The 15,727-nt window shown below is 42.9% G+C and overlaps 1 protein-coding gene across 3 annotated transcripts in view; it reads right to left on the bottom strand.

Moving 5' to 3' along the window:
• The window catches only part of PLCE1 (phospholipase C epsilon 1), a 390,353-nt gene that overhangs the window by 15,238 nt on the left and 359,388 nt on the right, over nt 1–15,727 (bottom strand). For all 3 annotated transcript variants that reach the window (XM_055425048.2, XM_088842145.1, XM_055425050.2), the window contains 7 exons: nt 14,939–15,070; nt 13,561–13,851; nt 7,826–7,989; nt 6,283–6,544; nt 4,187–4,305; nt 1,913–2,041; nt 42–251 (listed from right to left, as the gene is read on the bottom strand). In XM_055425048.2, the coding sequence (XP_055281023.2) occupies nt 42–251; nt 1,913–2,041; nt 4,187–4,305; nt 6,283–6,544; nt 7,826–7,989; nt 13,561–13,851; nt 14,939–15,070 (1,307 nt within the window). The remainder of the gene's footprint in view (nt 1–41; nt 252–1,912; nt 2,042–4,186; nt 4,306–6,282; nt 6,545–7,825; nt 7,990–13,560; nt 13,852–14,938; nt 15,071–15,727) is intronic.

Here is a 15,727-nt window from a genome sequence, read left to right as displayed (position 1 = left end):
TATGAGCTGTTACTGTGTAGGCTGCCCCAGGACACACTTACTTCCTGCTGGGTTTTTAAGACAATCCTGCCAACATATCCCTCTTCTGGAAACCAGCTGCTTAAAATCTGCATGATCTCTTCTTCTGGACCAATGGCTCTCTGGAACGGCTGTTTCCTACATTCATTCTTCTCTTTAGATATGAAATATTTTTCCTCCATTAAAAAATAGTCTGTGGCAATAGGTTTGGTATCTTGATCCATAACGAGAATCTAAAGAAAAAGCAAAAGCCAATTTAGGCACACTTCTGAAGAGTAGCAAAAACTTTAAACCCAAACAAGTCTATTTTCTCGGGGTTCAAATAAGTTTGGTTTGCAATTTTTTAATGAAACCTACCCTGCAGTGTTGCATAACTCTTTCTGGAAGATCTAAGAATTCTCTTACGTCCAAAAAGAATTGTTTATGTTCATTCTGGGCAATGAAACAATTTATTCATATTCTCCAGCCAGCAAAACTGTTTTTCCCACTGATGGAATAAGAGCTCTTACTGAATTAAAAACTTTGGACTTTTCAATCTATGAACTTAGCTCTTTGTAATCTTGCAACACAAGACCAAAGGCAAAGAACCCAGTCCAGTTTTTACCAAGATAATCTCCCATTCTCATGTTAGAAATACTCAATCATCTTCTAATCTCATCTGATCTAAGTTCCTGGGAATTCCCCTTTCAATAAAGTCTTGACAGTGTGCCTAGAGGCCTGTTTTCTCTATTGGCTACTGACCCTGACAGTTGAAGTCGTTGAGACCAGGCTGGGGAGCCAAACAGACCTGGGTCTGAGGCCTGCATTTAATACTCACTAGCTGTGAGGTGCTGGCCAAGATATCTGACCCCATGGAGACTCCGTGTCCTCATCTATACAGTGGAAACAGTAAGAGTAGCAATTTTGTCTCTTAATTTTGTTTCCTTTTATGATTGAGGCGCTGACTGTAAAATGTAACCCAGGTGCATCAGGATAACTTAGAGCCTGCCAGGCTCCTCTCTCCATGGGTTCCCCAGGCAAGAATACTGGAGTGGGTTTATTCTCCAGGGATCTTCCTGACCCAGGGATCGAATCCAGGTCTCCTGCATTACAGGCGGATTCTTTACTGACTGAGCCACCGGGGAAGCCCTGGTAAACACTAGACATTATGATAACTACTCTTACTGATGTATTCTTTCACATGGTTTTCTATTATCCAGGTTACTGGCAAAAGCTGAAGTTGGAGTGACCAGAGAAGACTGCCAACTTCCCGGGTGGAGTAAGCACACATCCTTCTCCTCAGGCATCCGCCCGACCATGCGAGCATGCAATGACCAGAATCAGCACTTGGTGATTGAGTGGTCTCACTCAGAGAAGCAGAAGGACCTGGGGATGGGAGGGAGGTGGGATAGAAGATTCTCAGGAAGACTCTGCTCCCTTCACCCCAGACCTTGGTCTCAGGTTGATGCTGGACTGCGGATTTTGTGGGGCAAGGAAGCTACCACTACAGCAACAATTAAGGGCATGAAGCTTTCAGGAGTAGGTCAGTTGACACTGTCACCTCCATGAGACGGCCAGCATCACTCCCTCCCCAGTCCTGCTCCACAGCCCTGGGATTACTCACATGGACAGTAATGTGCTGCTTTTTATGGGGTGGTCCATGGAAATGCTTCCTTATTTTTCATCATTATATTTTACACTGTCTCCAAAACCCCAACAGTGCTTCGTGAGAGTAGACACCAAAGTTCAAAAATAAAACAGCCCAAGCCCCTTGGTAGTAGCTTCTGTTTTATAATCTATGAAATTTGACACTTGAGCTGCTCTGACTTTGAGTCAGTTGTAAAATGTTGGACAAGATGTGAATCTAGTGATGCCTCTCAAAGAACTTTCTTAACTACAGACTCAGTGAACTTACTTGTTGGAGAAGCTGCTTTGCCTTAGTGCCTCCGTTTATAGAGAAAACAGTAAAGGGCTCTGGACCTGGGACGCCATGCACTGTGACTCTGTGAGTCTGCAAACATTTTCTTTCTTCTGTATTAAACATCTGTCAAGGAGATCATATGGTTTCTCATTCATTTGCATTCTCACATCTCTAGGCTACATCAATACAGAAGTGCTAGTTCTTAGAAGTACACACAGGGATACATAAATGCAAAATAAGGCCAACCTTTTATAACCAGATGCATCTTTTTGTGGTTTTAGGCAATGGTGCGTGTTCCTTAATAGTCCAGTAAGAATATTTAGAATAATACCACCAAAATAACTATTTATTTTAAATAACAGTGTTTCTTTCCATCATAATTAGGGGACTGATATTGTCTGAAATGTATGTCAGTCCTTATTTATGAAGTGACATTCAACAGTGTCTACTGAGTTCCATGTCTCTTCAGGGCACTGGGCTAGAATTTTGATAGTAAAATGATAAATAAAATATTCTGGCCTCTGGGAGCTTGCTGTCCAGGCACACAAATAATTGTAATATAAAAAGTATTTTTGTTAGGAAGAGTTGGGGAGGTGTGTAACTCAAGTCTTTGAGCTGTTTGTATACTGAGATAAATTCACTCATAAAATACAAAATAATTTATGGAAGGCTGACAATGAAACAGACATTATGCCTGGCTCTGGGGTTTTGGGGAGAAATAAGATATCCCTGGCTTCAAGGTGAGGGGCTTCTAGAGGAGAATTGCTAGACGAATAAGTGGACAACCCAGAATGGGACACTACCATCTAATTCTCGCTCTCAGGTGCCAGGCAGACTGTCCCTGCTACCCAGGCAGGGAGGGCAACAGGCGGACACCAGGCAGAGGGAACAGCTTTCTCTACCGGCCAACATGCTGTACTCGACCTCAATCGCTTGTTGAAGGGAGAAGAAAACAAGGTGAGGGACAGAGAGAGCAGAAACCATAGAGGTGAGGGAAAGAGAAGCAGAGGAGAAAGCAGGGCTGCTCAGAGGGGATAGCGGCAGCAGCCAAGTTGGCGCCACTGTAAGCACAGAAGGCGGCTTTTCAAAGGTTGTTAGGACCACACTGAAGAATCAGATGGATGCAACCAGACTTCTCTGGTGGTCTAGAAGTTAAGAATCCACCTGCCAATGCAGGGGACACAGTTTCGGTCCCTGGTCCGGGAACTAAGATCACGCATACTGCAGAGCAACTAAACCCAAGCACCGCAACTACTGAAGCCCATATGCGTACAGCCTTTGCTTCCCAATAAGAGAAGCCACTGCAATGAGAAGTCCAAGCACTGCAACAAAGAGTAGACCCTGCTTGCTTGAGAAAGCCCGTGTGCAGCAACAAAGACCCATTGCAGCTGCACCCCCACCAAAATAAATTAAAAAAAGATCGGTGTGGCTGGGAATAGATTACTAAATATGTAAAGAGGCAATGGATGGACACCCTTCAATTTTTCAAGAGCAAGCATAATGGAATCAACCAGTTAATCAAAGCAGAATTCCTTGTCGAGGTAAACAACCCTGCATTACTGGGGTGAGCATTGGTCCAACGGTTCTCAAACTTTAACCGATGGACCATACCATCGGTTCTCAAACTTTACCAACGGACCTTAACCAATGGGGAACCTACTAAAACCCAGCTTCTGCAATGATGGCCCTTTTTGCAGTGTTCCTCTCCCATTCCCAAGAGTGCAGGTGCTGAGTCTCCTCAGGTGCCAAGGTACCGCTAGGCTTGCAGAGTTACCTGTCGCCAGCAGCACCTGGCTGCTCACCCAATCCTGCTCGCCTGTGACAACTGCCCCTGCACTACTGAAGAAGCAAAGAATTTTCTGGTCTAACCTAAACCTTCTAGAAGTATCAAGATGCTTCCTAGCAGGCTTTGTGTAATTAGCTTTTTCCCTGTGTTGTTATTTTTGGCTCACTTCCCTGGCAAGAACTATGGCACTAGATGATGAACTTGGGTTTATAGCTATGTGACCTCAGGTGTACTAAGCACTCCCCTTCCTTTGTAACATGGAGATGATGCTAATAGCTATGTCATGAAGTTAGTGAGGATCAAGTGAGTCAGTATATGTGTAAATTGCTTAGAATGTGTCAGGTATCAGCCACTGTTGTTATAATTATATCCATAACCACCTAATCTATGACTCGAATAGACCACATTCCTGGACCACAAGAAAATCTGCTTCTGGTATAGCAATTCCCACAAATATGCTAAGTGAAACAGAACTTAATTACCAGAGAGGCCGGCACAGTATTGCCAGAGGAATTTTCTTCCATCCTCCTGCTGTTTATGAATAAACTAGAGATTTCCAAGACTTCATTGTGGAGATTTCGCAGCTGAAGATGTCGATATCCTGGAATAATACAGAATTGGGAAAAGCTTGTTAGCCATGCATTGCAGAGCTCTGCAGAGAAGATCCCCCAGGGAGGTCAGTAAATGACAGGGAGAAATAAGACCTTCAGATGAACAGGGGTGACAACAGGCAGGTGACTGACAGATGCCTTTTCTCCCAGAGTGCTGTCCCTGGGGACAGTTTGGGGCCACCTAGTGGTTATAGTTACCTTGTCCAAGTGCTGTTTTTAAACTTAGACTCAAACTGAAAATTTTGAACTTAACATATAGTAGGAAACTCTGATCATTTTTGTATCAAGTCATCTAGAGTCACTGTTATACAAATATTTCACCTTAGAACAGCTTTAGTGATAATACAGTATTCCAGCAATAGAGTTGGTTAAAGAAGTTACAGTGTGAGTGTTTGTACAAGTACAAAATAGAATAATACTCTATTCTGTAAAGTGGTAACGAAGATGTATATCTATTTACCTGATAAGTTGTTCACTACATATATTAGTGAAAATCAGTAAGTCACAAAACATTAAGGTTAGTAGGAAGCTTACTTGTTAATATTTATACACATGGGCAGAGAAATAAAGCCTGCTAAATATCTACACCAAAAGTAATTATCTTGAAGAAATAGAAAGATGGATAATTTTTTAAAAATTGTTTTTGTTCTTCTGTACTTCCTCATATTTCTGTAATAACTGTTAGGAACAGAATGGTGTCCTCCTAATATGTGTGTGTCGAAGCTCTAACTCCCGGTACCTCAGAATGTGACTGTGTCTGGAGACAGGGTTTAAAGAGGTGATGCTGGGTCATGCGGGTGGGGCCTAATCCAGTATGACCAACGGTCCTTATCAGAAGAGGAAACTGGAAGGCAGACACAGAGAGACACCAGATGCTGTGCACACAGACCAAGGGACAGCCCCGTGACAACACAGCGAGAAGGCAACCCTCTGCAAGCCAAGGAGAGAGGCCTCAGTAGAAAGCAAGTTTGCTGAAACCTTGATCTTGGGCTTCTAGCCTCCAAAGCTGACAAAATAAACCTCTGTTATTTAAGACACACAGTCTGTTAGTTTGTTACACAGCCTGAACTGACTAACACACTCAGTGTTATGACATAACACAGTGAGTATGACCATGTGCTACTCACACAATGGAGAAAAGAGACAGGAAAAAAAAAAACAACTAAAGAGTAGGAGACTGCAACATGTTGATGGAGCTCAGAGGCTGGCAAAATGTGGTTGCAGGAGGAAGCATGTACTGGGAACTTGATACTCAAATGAGATCAACAGGGGCAGCATCCCCAGAACTTGTTAGAAAGGCATAATCTCAAGCCCCAGACACACTGTATCAGGATCTGCACTGTATTACCAAGAGCCCAGGTGACTTGACTGCACATCAATTTTGAGAAGCAGTACGTGGACATTCTGGACAGGTATGACAAGCTGATGTTTCCCCGAGGGCCATGGCAAAGCCAACAGACAGTAAGACAACAGCTCTAATCTTTGCTCAGGATTCTCCACCTTCCCTGCTCTGCACCCAAATCCACCCTTGGCTTCCCACAGTGGCCTCCCACCAGGCCTCGACTCCAACCTTAGCCTACTGATCCCACCAGCACAACCCAACCTGCTCTTGGTTTCCTCTCAACAGTTTCAGCTTTAAACATGCCAGGGGTGCAGTGGGAGCTACTGGGGAGGGATATATGGGAATAAGAACACAAGGACCACTGCTCCCGAAACAGGCAGAGGTGGCAGAGGCCACATTTTATAAGAGATGCCGTTAATAACCTTGGATTTTAGAATAACGTAAAAGAAAAATATCTTTTGCGGTATGCTCAGTGTTCAAATTTGCATTATCTTCTTCTGCCTCTTATTTTACCTTTTTAATATGAAAATCTCAAACATACACAAAAGTAGAGAGAGGCGTGTAATGGACTCCAGGCACCCATCACTCAACTACAATGATCACGAACTTTTGACAGTGATTCTACCTCGCTTTAGAGCCTTGAGGGAGATGATTCTCTGAGCAGTGACCACCGAGCTGTTGTTCTCCACGACAGCAAAACGAAGAAATACGAGATCTTCGAAGTGAACCCGGAAGAGGAACTGTTCATTCCACATGGGGTTCAGAGTATTGCGGTGGATGGGCTTTGTGCGGAAGTGGCAGCTGTCCAGGGCCATGCCCAGGACATCGACTTCGATACATGGGCTCCCCGTGCTGTTACTCGGGCACACGTTCTGCCCAGAAACAATCTGAGGGGAAGAAAGGATCAAAGTCACTGGGGTTGCAAAAGAAACAGATGTCACCACTGAGCCTCACTGCTTCCCTCTGCAAAGAGAGACAAAGAACCTTCTGGAATGGACCAAGTAAATGATTAATAAGGCTGTTAAAAAAAAAAAAAGAGACTGGAATCATGGGAAATTGCATGACTGGAATCATGGGAAAGTCTATTTTGTCAACAGCATTCACCTAACTATAACCTTTCAACTGTCAATATACTGAAACATCTTCAAAAAGCCACACAATTAAGATGAAATTGTTTGTCAAGAAATTGAGAAAAAAAGAAGACCTTAAATGTGAAACCACAAATGTGTTACTAACATTCTCTTCAAAGTGTTTTAGGTGTATCTTTTATAACCCCAAAATGTTTTTCTTAAATAGTTAAGTTCTGGATCAAGTCACAAGGAATGCTGTTAAAAATTCATAGCCTTCTATCAACATGAAGCTATACTCAAGTCTAGCAGAAATGGTCACACAGAAAAGGAGATACTGCTCTCCTGTCTTAGGGAAAGAGGAAATGCAGTTTGGTAGTAGGATAATCTGTGAGTTGGGGTTTCCCAGGGGCATGAGGTGTTGTGAGCAGACGGTACTTGGCATTCCTCCTTAGGAGGGAAACATGAGACCTAAAGTTGGACAGAAGGATAACTTCATCACTCCCTATCTTTTCTAGCACCCATTCAGTTTTCTGTTTTTTTTCCTGAGCTAAGAGGGAGTGAGAGAAGCTAGAAATAAAATTGAGTAATGAGCTACTCTGATGTTAAGGGCAGTCTGTGGAGTTCTGACAATTAGTTAATTAGACAATAAAAGGAACAAGGAAAGGCCAGGAATGACTGTAAGGAGGGAAGATCTTTAATTGATTTGTATATTGATGCCTGTTTTACTTTTTATAAGAGCCTATTAGAGTCTAAGATGACTTGCTCTAACAAGGCCCTCAGCTTTTATGGGGTGCACTGAGAGTTATGATTCTGAGGGCCCTGGAAGACAGAATTACCATCACCGGTATGGAGGTGGAAGCGGGGGAGCGGGGGTCATCACTCTACCTTCTGGGCTCTGGCAAGTATAGTGCCTGGTGTCTGTGCACCTAAACCTCAGCTGCTGCCTTCTGAGAAGTAAAGAAATTCTTCTGGGAACTAAATCTGCACCAACAAAATTGTGACATGAGAGTTTTGCCATGCCTTGAAGTCAAAAGTTCATATTCAGTAGGGCTTAAACGCCTTCTTATATTCTCTTGGGACCACAGGGGCCAGACTTACAGTTAAAGAATAGACGGCAGGCTCCATGTTGTCCAGGTCTCTTTCCAAGGGGGAGAACTTCTGATACATGGAACAGTTCTTGTCCCACAGAACTGGGGGTTTCAGAACATAACCGCAGCCACCATTGGCCTCAAACATGGCGGCATTTAAATGTAAAGAGAGATCTGTAAAATAGCATCACTTGTTATTTGGTTGCTTAAGTGTCATCTTACAAACAGACTTTACCAGTTTTCTCTAAACTTAAACAGGAAGAAGAGAGAACTATCCATTCACTCCACAGATTGAGTGCCTACTATGTGTCAGCTCATGTTGGGCACCAGAGATACAGTGGGGACCAAGACACAAGATACCCACAGTCTTCGTGGAGCTCACCGTCCATGGGATATGCCTCATTTCCGGCTCCAACCCAGGAACCGTTCAAAAACACTCCTGACACTTCAAACTCCTTTTGCAAATTAAAATTTGCAACATCCTTTCAAAAACTAATCTTTGAAATACTTCATTTTATACTGAATTTTAGAAAGGCATAATGGCATTTTCTTATCCCCAAACACCAAACCATGCAGACAATCGTACAACTAATTCTTGCCTTTTCAAACGTTAAGATAAAATCTTAAGAATCCAAGAAAGACCAGAAAAAGAGCCAAAGAAACATATCTTTTCCTTGAAATCTCAATTTCAACTCATAAATTACAGTATTTCTACCTCTATTTTTAAATTGTAGTTAAGTATGAAAAAACAATTATTATCACATGTGATTCACATTATGTCCACAATCCCCTCAATAATACACTCTGGGAACCCTCACAACAGCTTCCAGTCTTCTGTGGCCAGATTTTATTTGGCAGAGTTGTCTGATGAATGGTTGGATCCCTGCAAGGTTTGGGGCTTGTACACACCCAAATGCTCATCTGATGGCACAAGTTTGTAGAAAAGCTGCATTCCAAGTGAGCAAGAAGTTCATGAGATACACCTGACAAATGTCCCCTCTGACAGATTCCTTCCATGTGCAGAATGAACTCTGCTACCTGGACCAACATCAAGGAAAAGTGTGGCAAGTAAGCCCTGCAGAGTGATGAGAAGTTGGCCTCTCTCCTTGTCTTGTGAGTAAAAAAATTTCCCCATAAGTGGGGTTGGCCGGGATCATGTGCAGCCATTTCTGGGGTCAGATGTCTTATACACACATCAAAGCTCCTTGAGCCTCTGTCTCTCTTATCAATAAAATTAGTGCACTGGATGCTACCAGCCCCAATGTGCCTGATTCACTGGGGACAACTGTCTTGCCTGCAGTGGGAGAAAACTCTCTTCCTAGGCTATCCTGTGACAGTGGAACACAGATGTGGGTGAGGATGGGTCAAATGATCAACCCCGATTCTAAGAACTTGTGTGTACTAGTGCCTCCCAATAACCCATGAGGTAGATTCTTTTCATATTTCTCATTTTTATAGAGGAAGAAACAGAGGCACGAAAAGTGAAAAAGTCCAAGGCACCTAGCTAGTAAGAAGTGAATGATAAGGTTTGAACCCAGGCAGCCTGACTCACAGTTCCCTAATCTTAAGTACTGGGCCATATAATGTGCATCTTGCAAGGGTGTCATGAAGAGAAGCGAGATCATGTGCAAAAATCTCTACCCCAGCATTTGGCACATAGAAGGTGCTCAATAAACAGTAGGTATTGAATCGTGATTATGCTGTCCACACTCATTTAGGTTTGAAGTCTGATTTCATTGGCACTGTGTCTATCTTTGTAGCTCTGCAAAACTTCAAAGCACTTTTTCCTAATTAAAATCTCTCTTGGTGATTTGGTATGTAAAACAGATCTACGTGGAGCTGCTCAGTTAGAATAAAGATGGGGCTTAAATCTAGCCCTCCTACTGCCCCCTAGGGTGGTCCCCAAACTTCAACTAGGGCTATAGTTTTAAAACCTCTGTTTTAACCAAGAATGAATGTGCACAGATGTATGTAATTCCATCAACCCTCTCAGTCAACGCATGGGACGGCAGATTAAGCATATCCTTTACCTTTGTGTCCTTCTAGTCGTTAAAAACCCTGTGTGAAGTTGACACATTCTCATAATCATTACGCTATATTTGGGGGCTGGAAAAGTCATCAGAAAGTATGTGACGATCATTCAGGAAAGCACAATAAATATTAATAGAAGTTTTTCTTTTGACTTGGGGCTGCATTTCTACATACTTGTTGGTGCTGGGACATGAGGGAAGAATCATTCTGACCCAAATGGAAAGAACTTTGAGGGGCTGTTGCCTATAATAACCAGGGTCTGCATATCAGGATCAGGTCAGTTTCTGAACTTAAGAGTTGGTTTTATTGAGTGTAGACCTGGGATACTTCTGGCTTCAGATCACTGCAGACCTTCTTAGAGTTGATGGAACCATTAGAAATCTTGGGAAGAAGTGACCCTAAGTCCATGGACATGCCTTTGGGGCACCAGGGTCCCCTGAAATTCAGGAAGCTTAAGGCAAACGGCCCATGGAACATATTTGGATTATTACAAGGGGTATGGGGAAGGGGTTATTTGTTATTTGGTTAGGATATTTCATGGAAAATCAAGTATTCCCTAACCCAGGAATTTTTTTTTTCCAAAAATTAAAATACAGTGATTCCAATACTCTTATCTGTCTGTTTGGACTTGAAATTCACCTGGCAATACCTAAAAGGGATCTGGACCAAACTCAAGAATGATAGGTTCTGCTGAAGCTCATCAAGACAGTGTTAGCTCAGCACAACATGCATTTATTAAGCACATACTGTGTGCAAGGGATTGAACTAGGCTCTACCCCCAGTGTGTGAGAATGAAGACCATTTTTACAGATGGACTGAAACTGTACACAGTGTGAGCTTTGTCCAGAATGCAAGAGGTTTCATCATTATTGGCTGCATTGAATCAAGAGAGGATCTACGGCAGCACTCCCTCCTGGGTTGGAAGATGACAAAGAGAAACTTGAGGATCAATCACATGACACAGCCACCTGCCTTCCCTGAGTGAGGCAGCTGGAACACGCACCCCAGCTTGATTTGGGAAAAAGGCTGAGCATCCAGGGGTGAGTGGAGGCCAAGCTGCAGCCTCCGTGTGTGCTTCCAGACCACGGGGAGGCCTGAGGAGGGCCCCATTCCCGTGTCCCCTTGAGCTGTGGCTCCCTCTGCCATCAGTGGAGCCAGTGTGTCTGCACCAGCCTCAGCACTTCAGGAGGAAGGACACGTCCCAAACCAAGTGCATTTCCATTTCCTTGAGAAAACCGTTTAGCTAGTTATTTCAGTTCACTTAAAATATTTCCGTATCATCTCAACCAAGGGCGCCAGTGGACACAAGGCTACAGACAGGGCCAGAGATATAAACCCACAAGCCACTTGGGACAGACTGAAAAGAAATTTTTACAGCTTTGAAAATATTTCACTATTATTTCCACTTGCGAGTCCAAATTGTACTGTTTTCATAACTTATCAAAAATACTTAATGAGAGCTAATGTTTGTGGAATGCTGTCTGCGCTCCAGGCACTATGCTAAGTATGGTACTTCACCTGCATTATCTTATTCAATTTCAACTGAAAGGAGCAAATATAACAAGGGCAAGAAAATGTGACTGATGTCTCTAACCAGGGTTGGCCACAAATGGGCTCTGGTGGCGCCAGTGCCAGGTGGCTGGCTGATCCCAGAGCTATAGCTGTGGCTTGACCTTGGCTGCAGACAGGGTTACACCGTGGTGGATGGGTCAGCACGGTTGGTTAGGATCTGATTCACTGCACGTGAGAGGAAGGCGCAGGCTGCTTGACTGTTCAAAGGGAAGAATCTGACTTTTGAAAGAGCTTCGAGGAAGCGTTCCTCATCTGCTCTTTCTTCATCTGCTGTAGCTCCCCACCTCCCCCGACATCTAAGTGGAGCCAGAGCGCTTTATCCTCTAAGCTCTGAGAGTCCTTGAAGTTATGATTATAAGCCATTCTGTGGCCGTGAGCAACTTAATTGTTCTTTGTCTTGGTTTGCTTATCTGAGAAATAGGGATTATAAAGGTTCTGACTTCGTAGGGTTGTTTCAGAGATTAAATTAATTAACAAGGGTCAAGAATGAGCACAGGCTGCTGCTGTTTAGTCTCTCAGTCGTGTCTGACCCTTTGCGACCTCATGGACTGTAGCCCACCGGGTGCCTTGGTCCAGGCAAGAATACTGGAGTGGGTTGCCATTCCCTTCTCCAGGGTATCTTCCCGACCCAGGGATCAAACCTGGGTCTCCCACATTGCAGGCAGATTCTTTACCACCTGAGCTACCAAGGAAACCCAGTGCACAGGGAGCAGCACGCAGTTAAAGGCAGCTTGTGCTCTGGAGTTTTCAGCCTCACCCGTTATCCCCAGTGAGCATCTCAAAGACAGAGGAGAAGTACGAACACGACTTTCTCTGTCCATATAATTCACAGACTTGTTTCCTTTGCATTAGCTGCTCGCTGAGCACTGATCATTCATCTCCATTTCAATCTCAAAGGGATGAGAAGAAGCTAAAATGGTATTAACTTGCAAAGTGTTTGGAAAGACCCTACTTTTTAACTGCAAGAAGAAATAAGCAAGACAGTTACTAAAGAATGTTAAGAAATCTCCACCCCAACAGGTCTTTAAAAACAAATTGGACACAGCTCTATCGATAGCAGTCCTATTTTTAAAAAGTGCTTTAACAACCTAGACGTCCATCTGCAAATGGGTGGATAAGGAAGTTGCGATACATATACACAATAGAATATTATTTAATATTAATTAAAAAGGAAAGCATTTGAGTCAGTTCTAATGAGGTGGATGATTCTGGAGCCTATTATACACAGTGAAGTAAGTCAGAAAGAGAAAGACAAATATTGTATATTAATGCATATATATGGAATTTAGAAAGATGGTACCGACTATCCTACATGCAGGGAAGCAAAGGAGATGCAGACATAAAGAACAGACTTTTGGACTCAGTGGGAGAAGGAGAGGGTGGGATGCTTTGAGAGAATACCATTGGAACATGTACTTTACCACATATAAAATAGATGACCAGTGCAAGTTTGATAATGAAGCAGGGCACCCTGGAAGGATGGGGTGGGGAGGGAGGAGAGAGGGCGGTTTAGGATTGGGGGACACATGTATACCTGTGGCCGATGTATGATGACGCATGGCAAAAACCATCACAATATTGTTATTATCCTCCAATTAAGGCAGAGGCTTTTGCATGAAGCTTTCCTAGTGGCTTAGATGGTAAAAGCGTCTGCTTACAATGCGGGAGACCCAGGTTCGATCCCTGGTTCAGGAAGATCTCCTGGAGAGGGAAATGGCAACCCACTCCAGTATTCTTGCCTGGAAAATCCCATGGATGGAGGAGCCTGGTAGGGTATAGTCCATGGGGTCACAAAGAGTCGGACATGACTGAGCGACTTCACTTTGTTTCTTTCAAATTAAAATAAATAAATTAAGAAATAAAAATAATAATAAAAATAAATTAAAAGTGCTTTAGAAATGGAGCAGGAACAAGAGACTATTCAGGACTCCTTGAGGTTTTTTTCCCTATTGCCTTAACTCTGAAAAGTCAAGAGTACAATTCAGAGTCTAATTCTCTTCTCTTTTCTATCTTCTGTATTTTTACACTCACATAGGCCCTAGTTTGGACTCTTGCCCCCTTGAAAACATGTTTTTTGTTGAGATGTAAGATGCAAAGGAGCGAGGGGAGGAGGCACTCCTCTGGGAGAAGCAGGCCCATTACCATCCGTTTGGTAGTTGAGTGCCACGAGCTGTATCCCATGGAGCCAGAACAGGAGGGGGTTGGGGTTGGAAGAGTCGATGCGGGTGGCAGCCGGGTACGTCCTCAGCAGCTGGCAGGCGGTGTGCTGGATCAGTTTCTGAGAATACCTGCGACATAGACGTTTGGCAGCGTTTTCATTCAGTGAGGAGATATGGTAGCATTTGGGAGTTCTGATGATAGCGCTGAGGGACGTGGTTGGGTTGACGGAGAAAGCAGAGTCCTCCCAGGCCTGTCGCATTCCTTCACAGGAACCTAAACACCCCCCCAGAGATTAGCCTCAGATTAGTGCAGAACACTTGAGATATTTCAGAAAGAGAAACCTGAACATCGCAGGCTACAATCACAGCACATGTCACATCGGCATGCACCTGAGTGTTACCTGTGAGTTAGTCCACCACCCTGAGACTAAATGACAGCTGCTAAGGGTGTGCCTTTCAACCTGCTAGATGGAACGCCACCCACTCATGAGTCAATAAATAATAAAGCCAACTAGATCTTCCCCCCAAAAGGAATAGCTATAGAGTTTGAAAATAAATGTAACACCAATTTAAGTTAAAAGCAATAAAGTCCTTTGCCTCAGGACCTCATCTTTCTTGTGGATATATTTGCACAGATATAAAACAATGTATATTCAAGGTATTCACTTTAGCAGTATTTTTTTACAACACACACACACACACAAAGCAATAAAAACCCAGGAAGCAACCCAGAAGTTCTACCAGTGAGAAACAGTTAAATAAATGACAGTATATCCATATAACAGAATACCACAGGGACATTAAGGAGGGTAAGGTAGATTATATGTACAGAAAGCTATTCAGAAAGCTCTAGTGCATATAAAAGTTATACATGTTCATTTGGATTATCTTAAAAAGAATCTTACTTTTCTTGAACTAAACACAATAAACTTAATAGCGGTTACCTCTGGGGAGTAGAACTGGGACGTTGCGAGTGGAAAGAAACTCTATAGTTTGAGTTTTTTAACTATGAGAATTTATGACTTTGACAATAAAAAGTAATTAGACATAAACTGGATATATCTTCTGGAATTATAATGGGGAAGAGTGCAGTTCCAAGAACCATGAGAAGGTTCCAAAGTGGCTCCAATTTTTACTTTTGAGGCAAACACTCTTAGAACATCTTTAGTGAAAGACTCTTTTTTAGGAAGTTAAGAGGATAATTTTGTAATTTAAAAGATATTTACACCACACTTAGATAATATGAATAATCATGACTATAAAAAAAAAGATTAAAAATTTCTAGGGAAGTGCTTAGTGAAATCTCAGAATTCTCCAGCATGCAGAATCAGGCAAAAGATATTGTCAGAAGGTGACTTTACTTTTTCCAGATGTTTTGTTAAATGGTGCTGTCTCCCCGGGGCTCATTCTGCCAGGATTGTTGCCAAAAATGGACTTCCTGCTTTTCCTTTCTTTTCCTCTGCTAGAGCCAGATGCATTTAGAGTTGACAGGCCTGTTCCCATAAAATGAAAATAAATAAGCCAAAAACTACAAGCAAGGGAACTCAACATTTTCCATCCTTGCTAATGTTTATTTTGAAGTCCTGCTACTCCCTTCTAACCCAGTACAGAAGATCTACTAGCATTTTTAGCATGATTAATAATAGCATTGCAAGTAATGACAGTGAAGTTTTTATCTCTGTAGGCAAATGGGACAAGATCTACAGGATTATTACAAGACAACCACAAAATCACACCCATAACTATCGGCTTATACAACAGAAAGATTTTGAAAAATTCCAAGAAAAAAACCTTTTAGAGCCTAAAAGATTAGACTCCAGAACCTAATTAGCGCAGTTTGGAGAGATGAAAGAATGGCCAAAGGCCTGAGCTGTCATATAATTGTGTGCTAAGTTGCTTCAGTCCTGTTCGACTCTCTATGACCTCATGGACTCTAGCCCACCAGGAACCTCTGTCCATGGGATTTGCCAGGCAAAAATACTAGAGTGGGTTGTCATACCCTCCTCCAGGGGATCTTCCCAACTCAGGGATCGAATCTACAGTCCCTTGAGTCTCCTGCCCATTCGCGGCAGGTTCTTTACCACTAGCACCACCTGGGAAGCCCATATCATAACTGTCCAGGATCAATTCCTGTCCATAGGAACCTTGAT

Source organism: Moschus berezovskii, chromosome 12, assembly GCF_049115385.1.
Source record: "Moschus berezovskii isolate FMDL1 chromosome 12, NW_MosBer_1.0, whole genome shotgun sequence".
Lineage (NCBI taxonomy): Eukaryota > Metazoa > Chordata > Mammalia > Artiodactyla > Moschidae > Moschus > Moschus berezovskii.
Note: the sequence above shows the minus strand (reverse complement) of the source record. Positions and strands in the feature narration are given on the sequence as shown.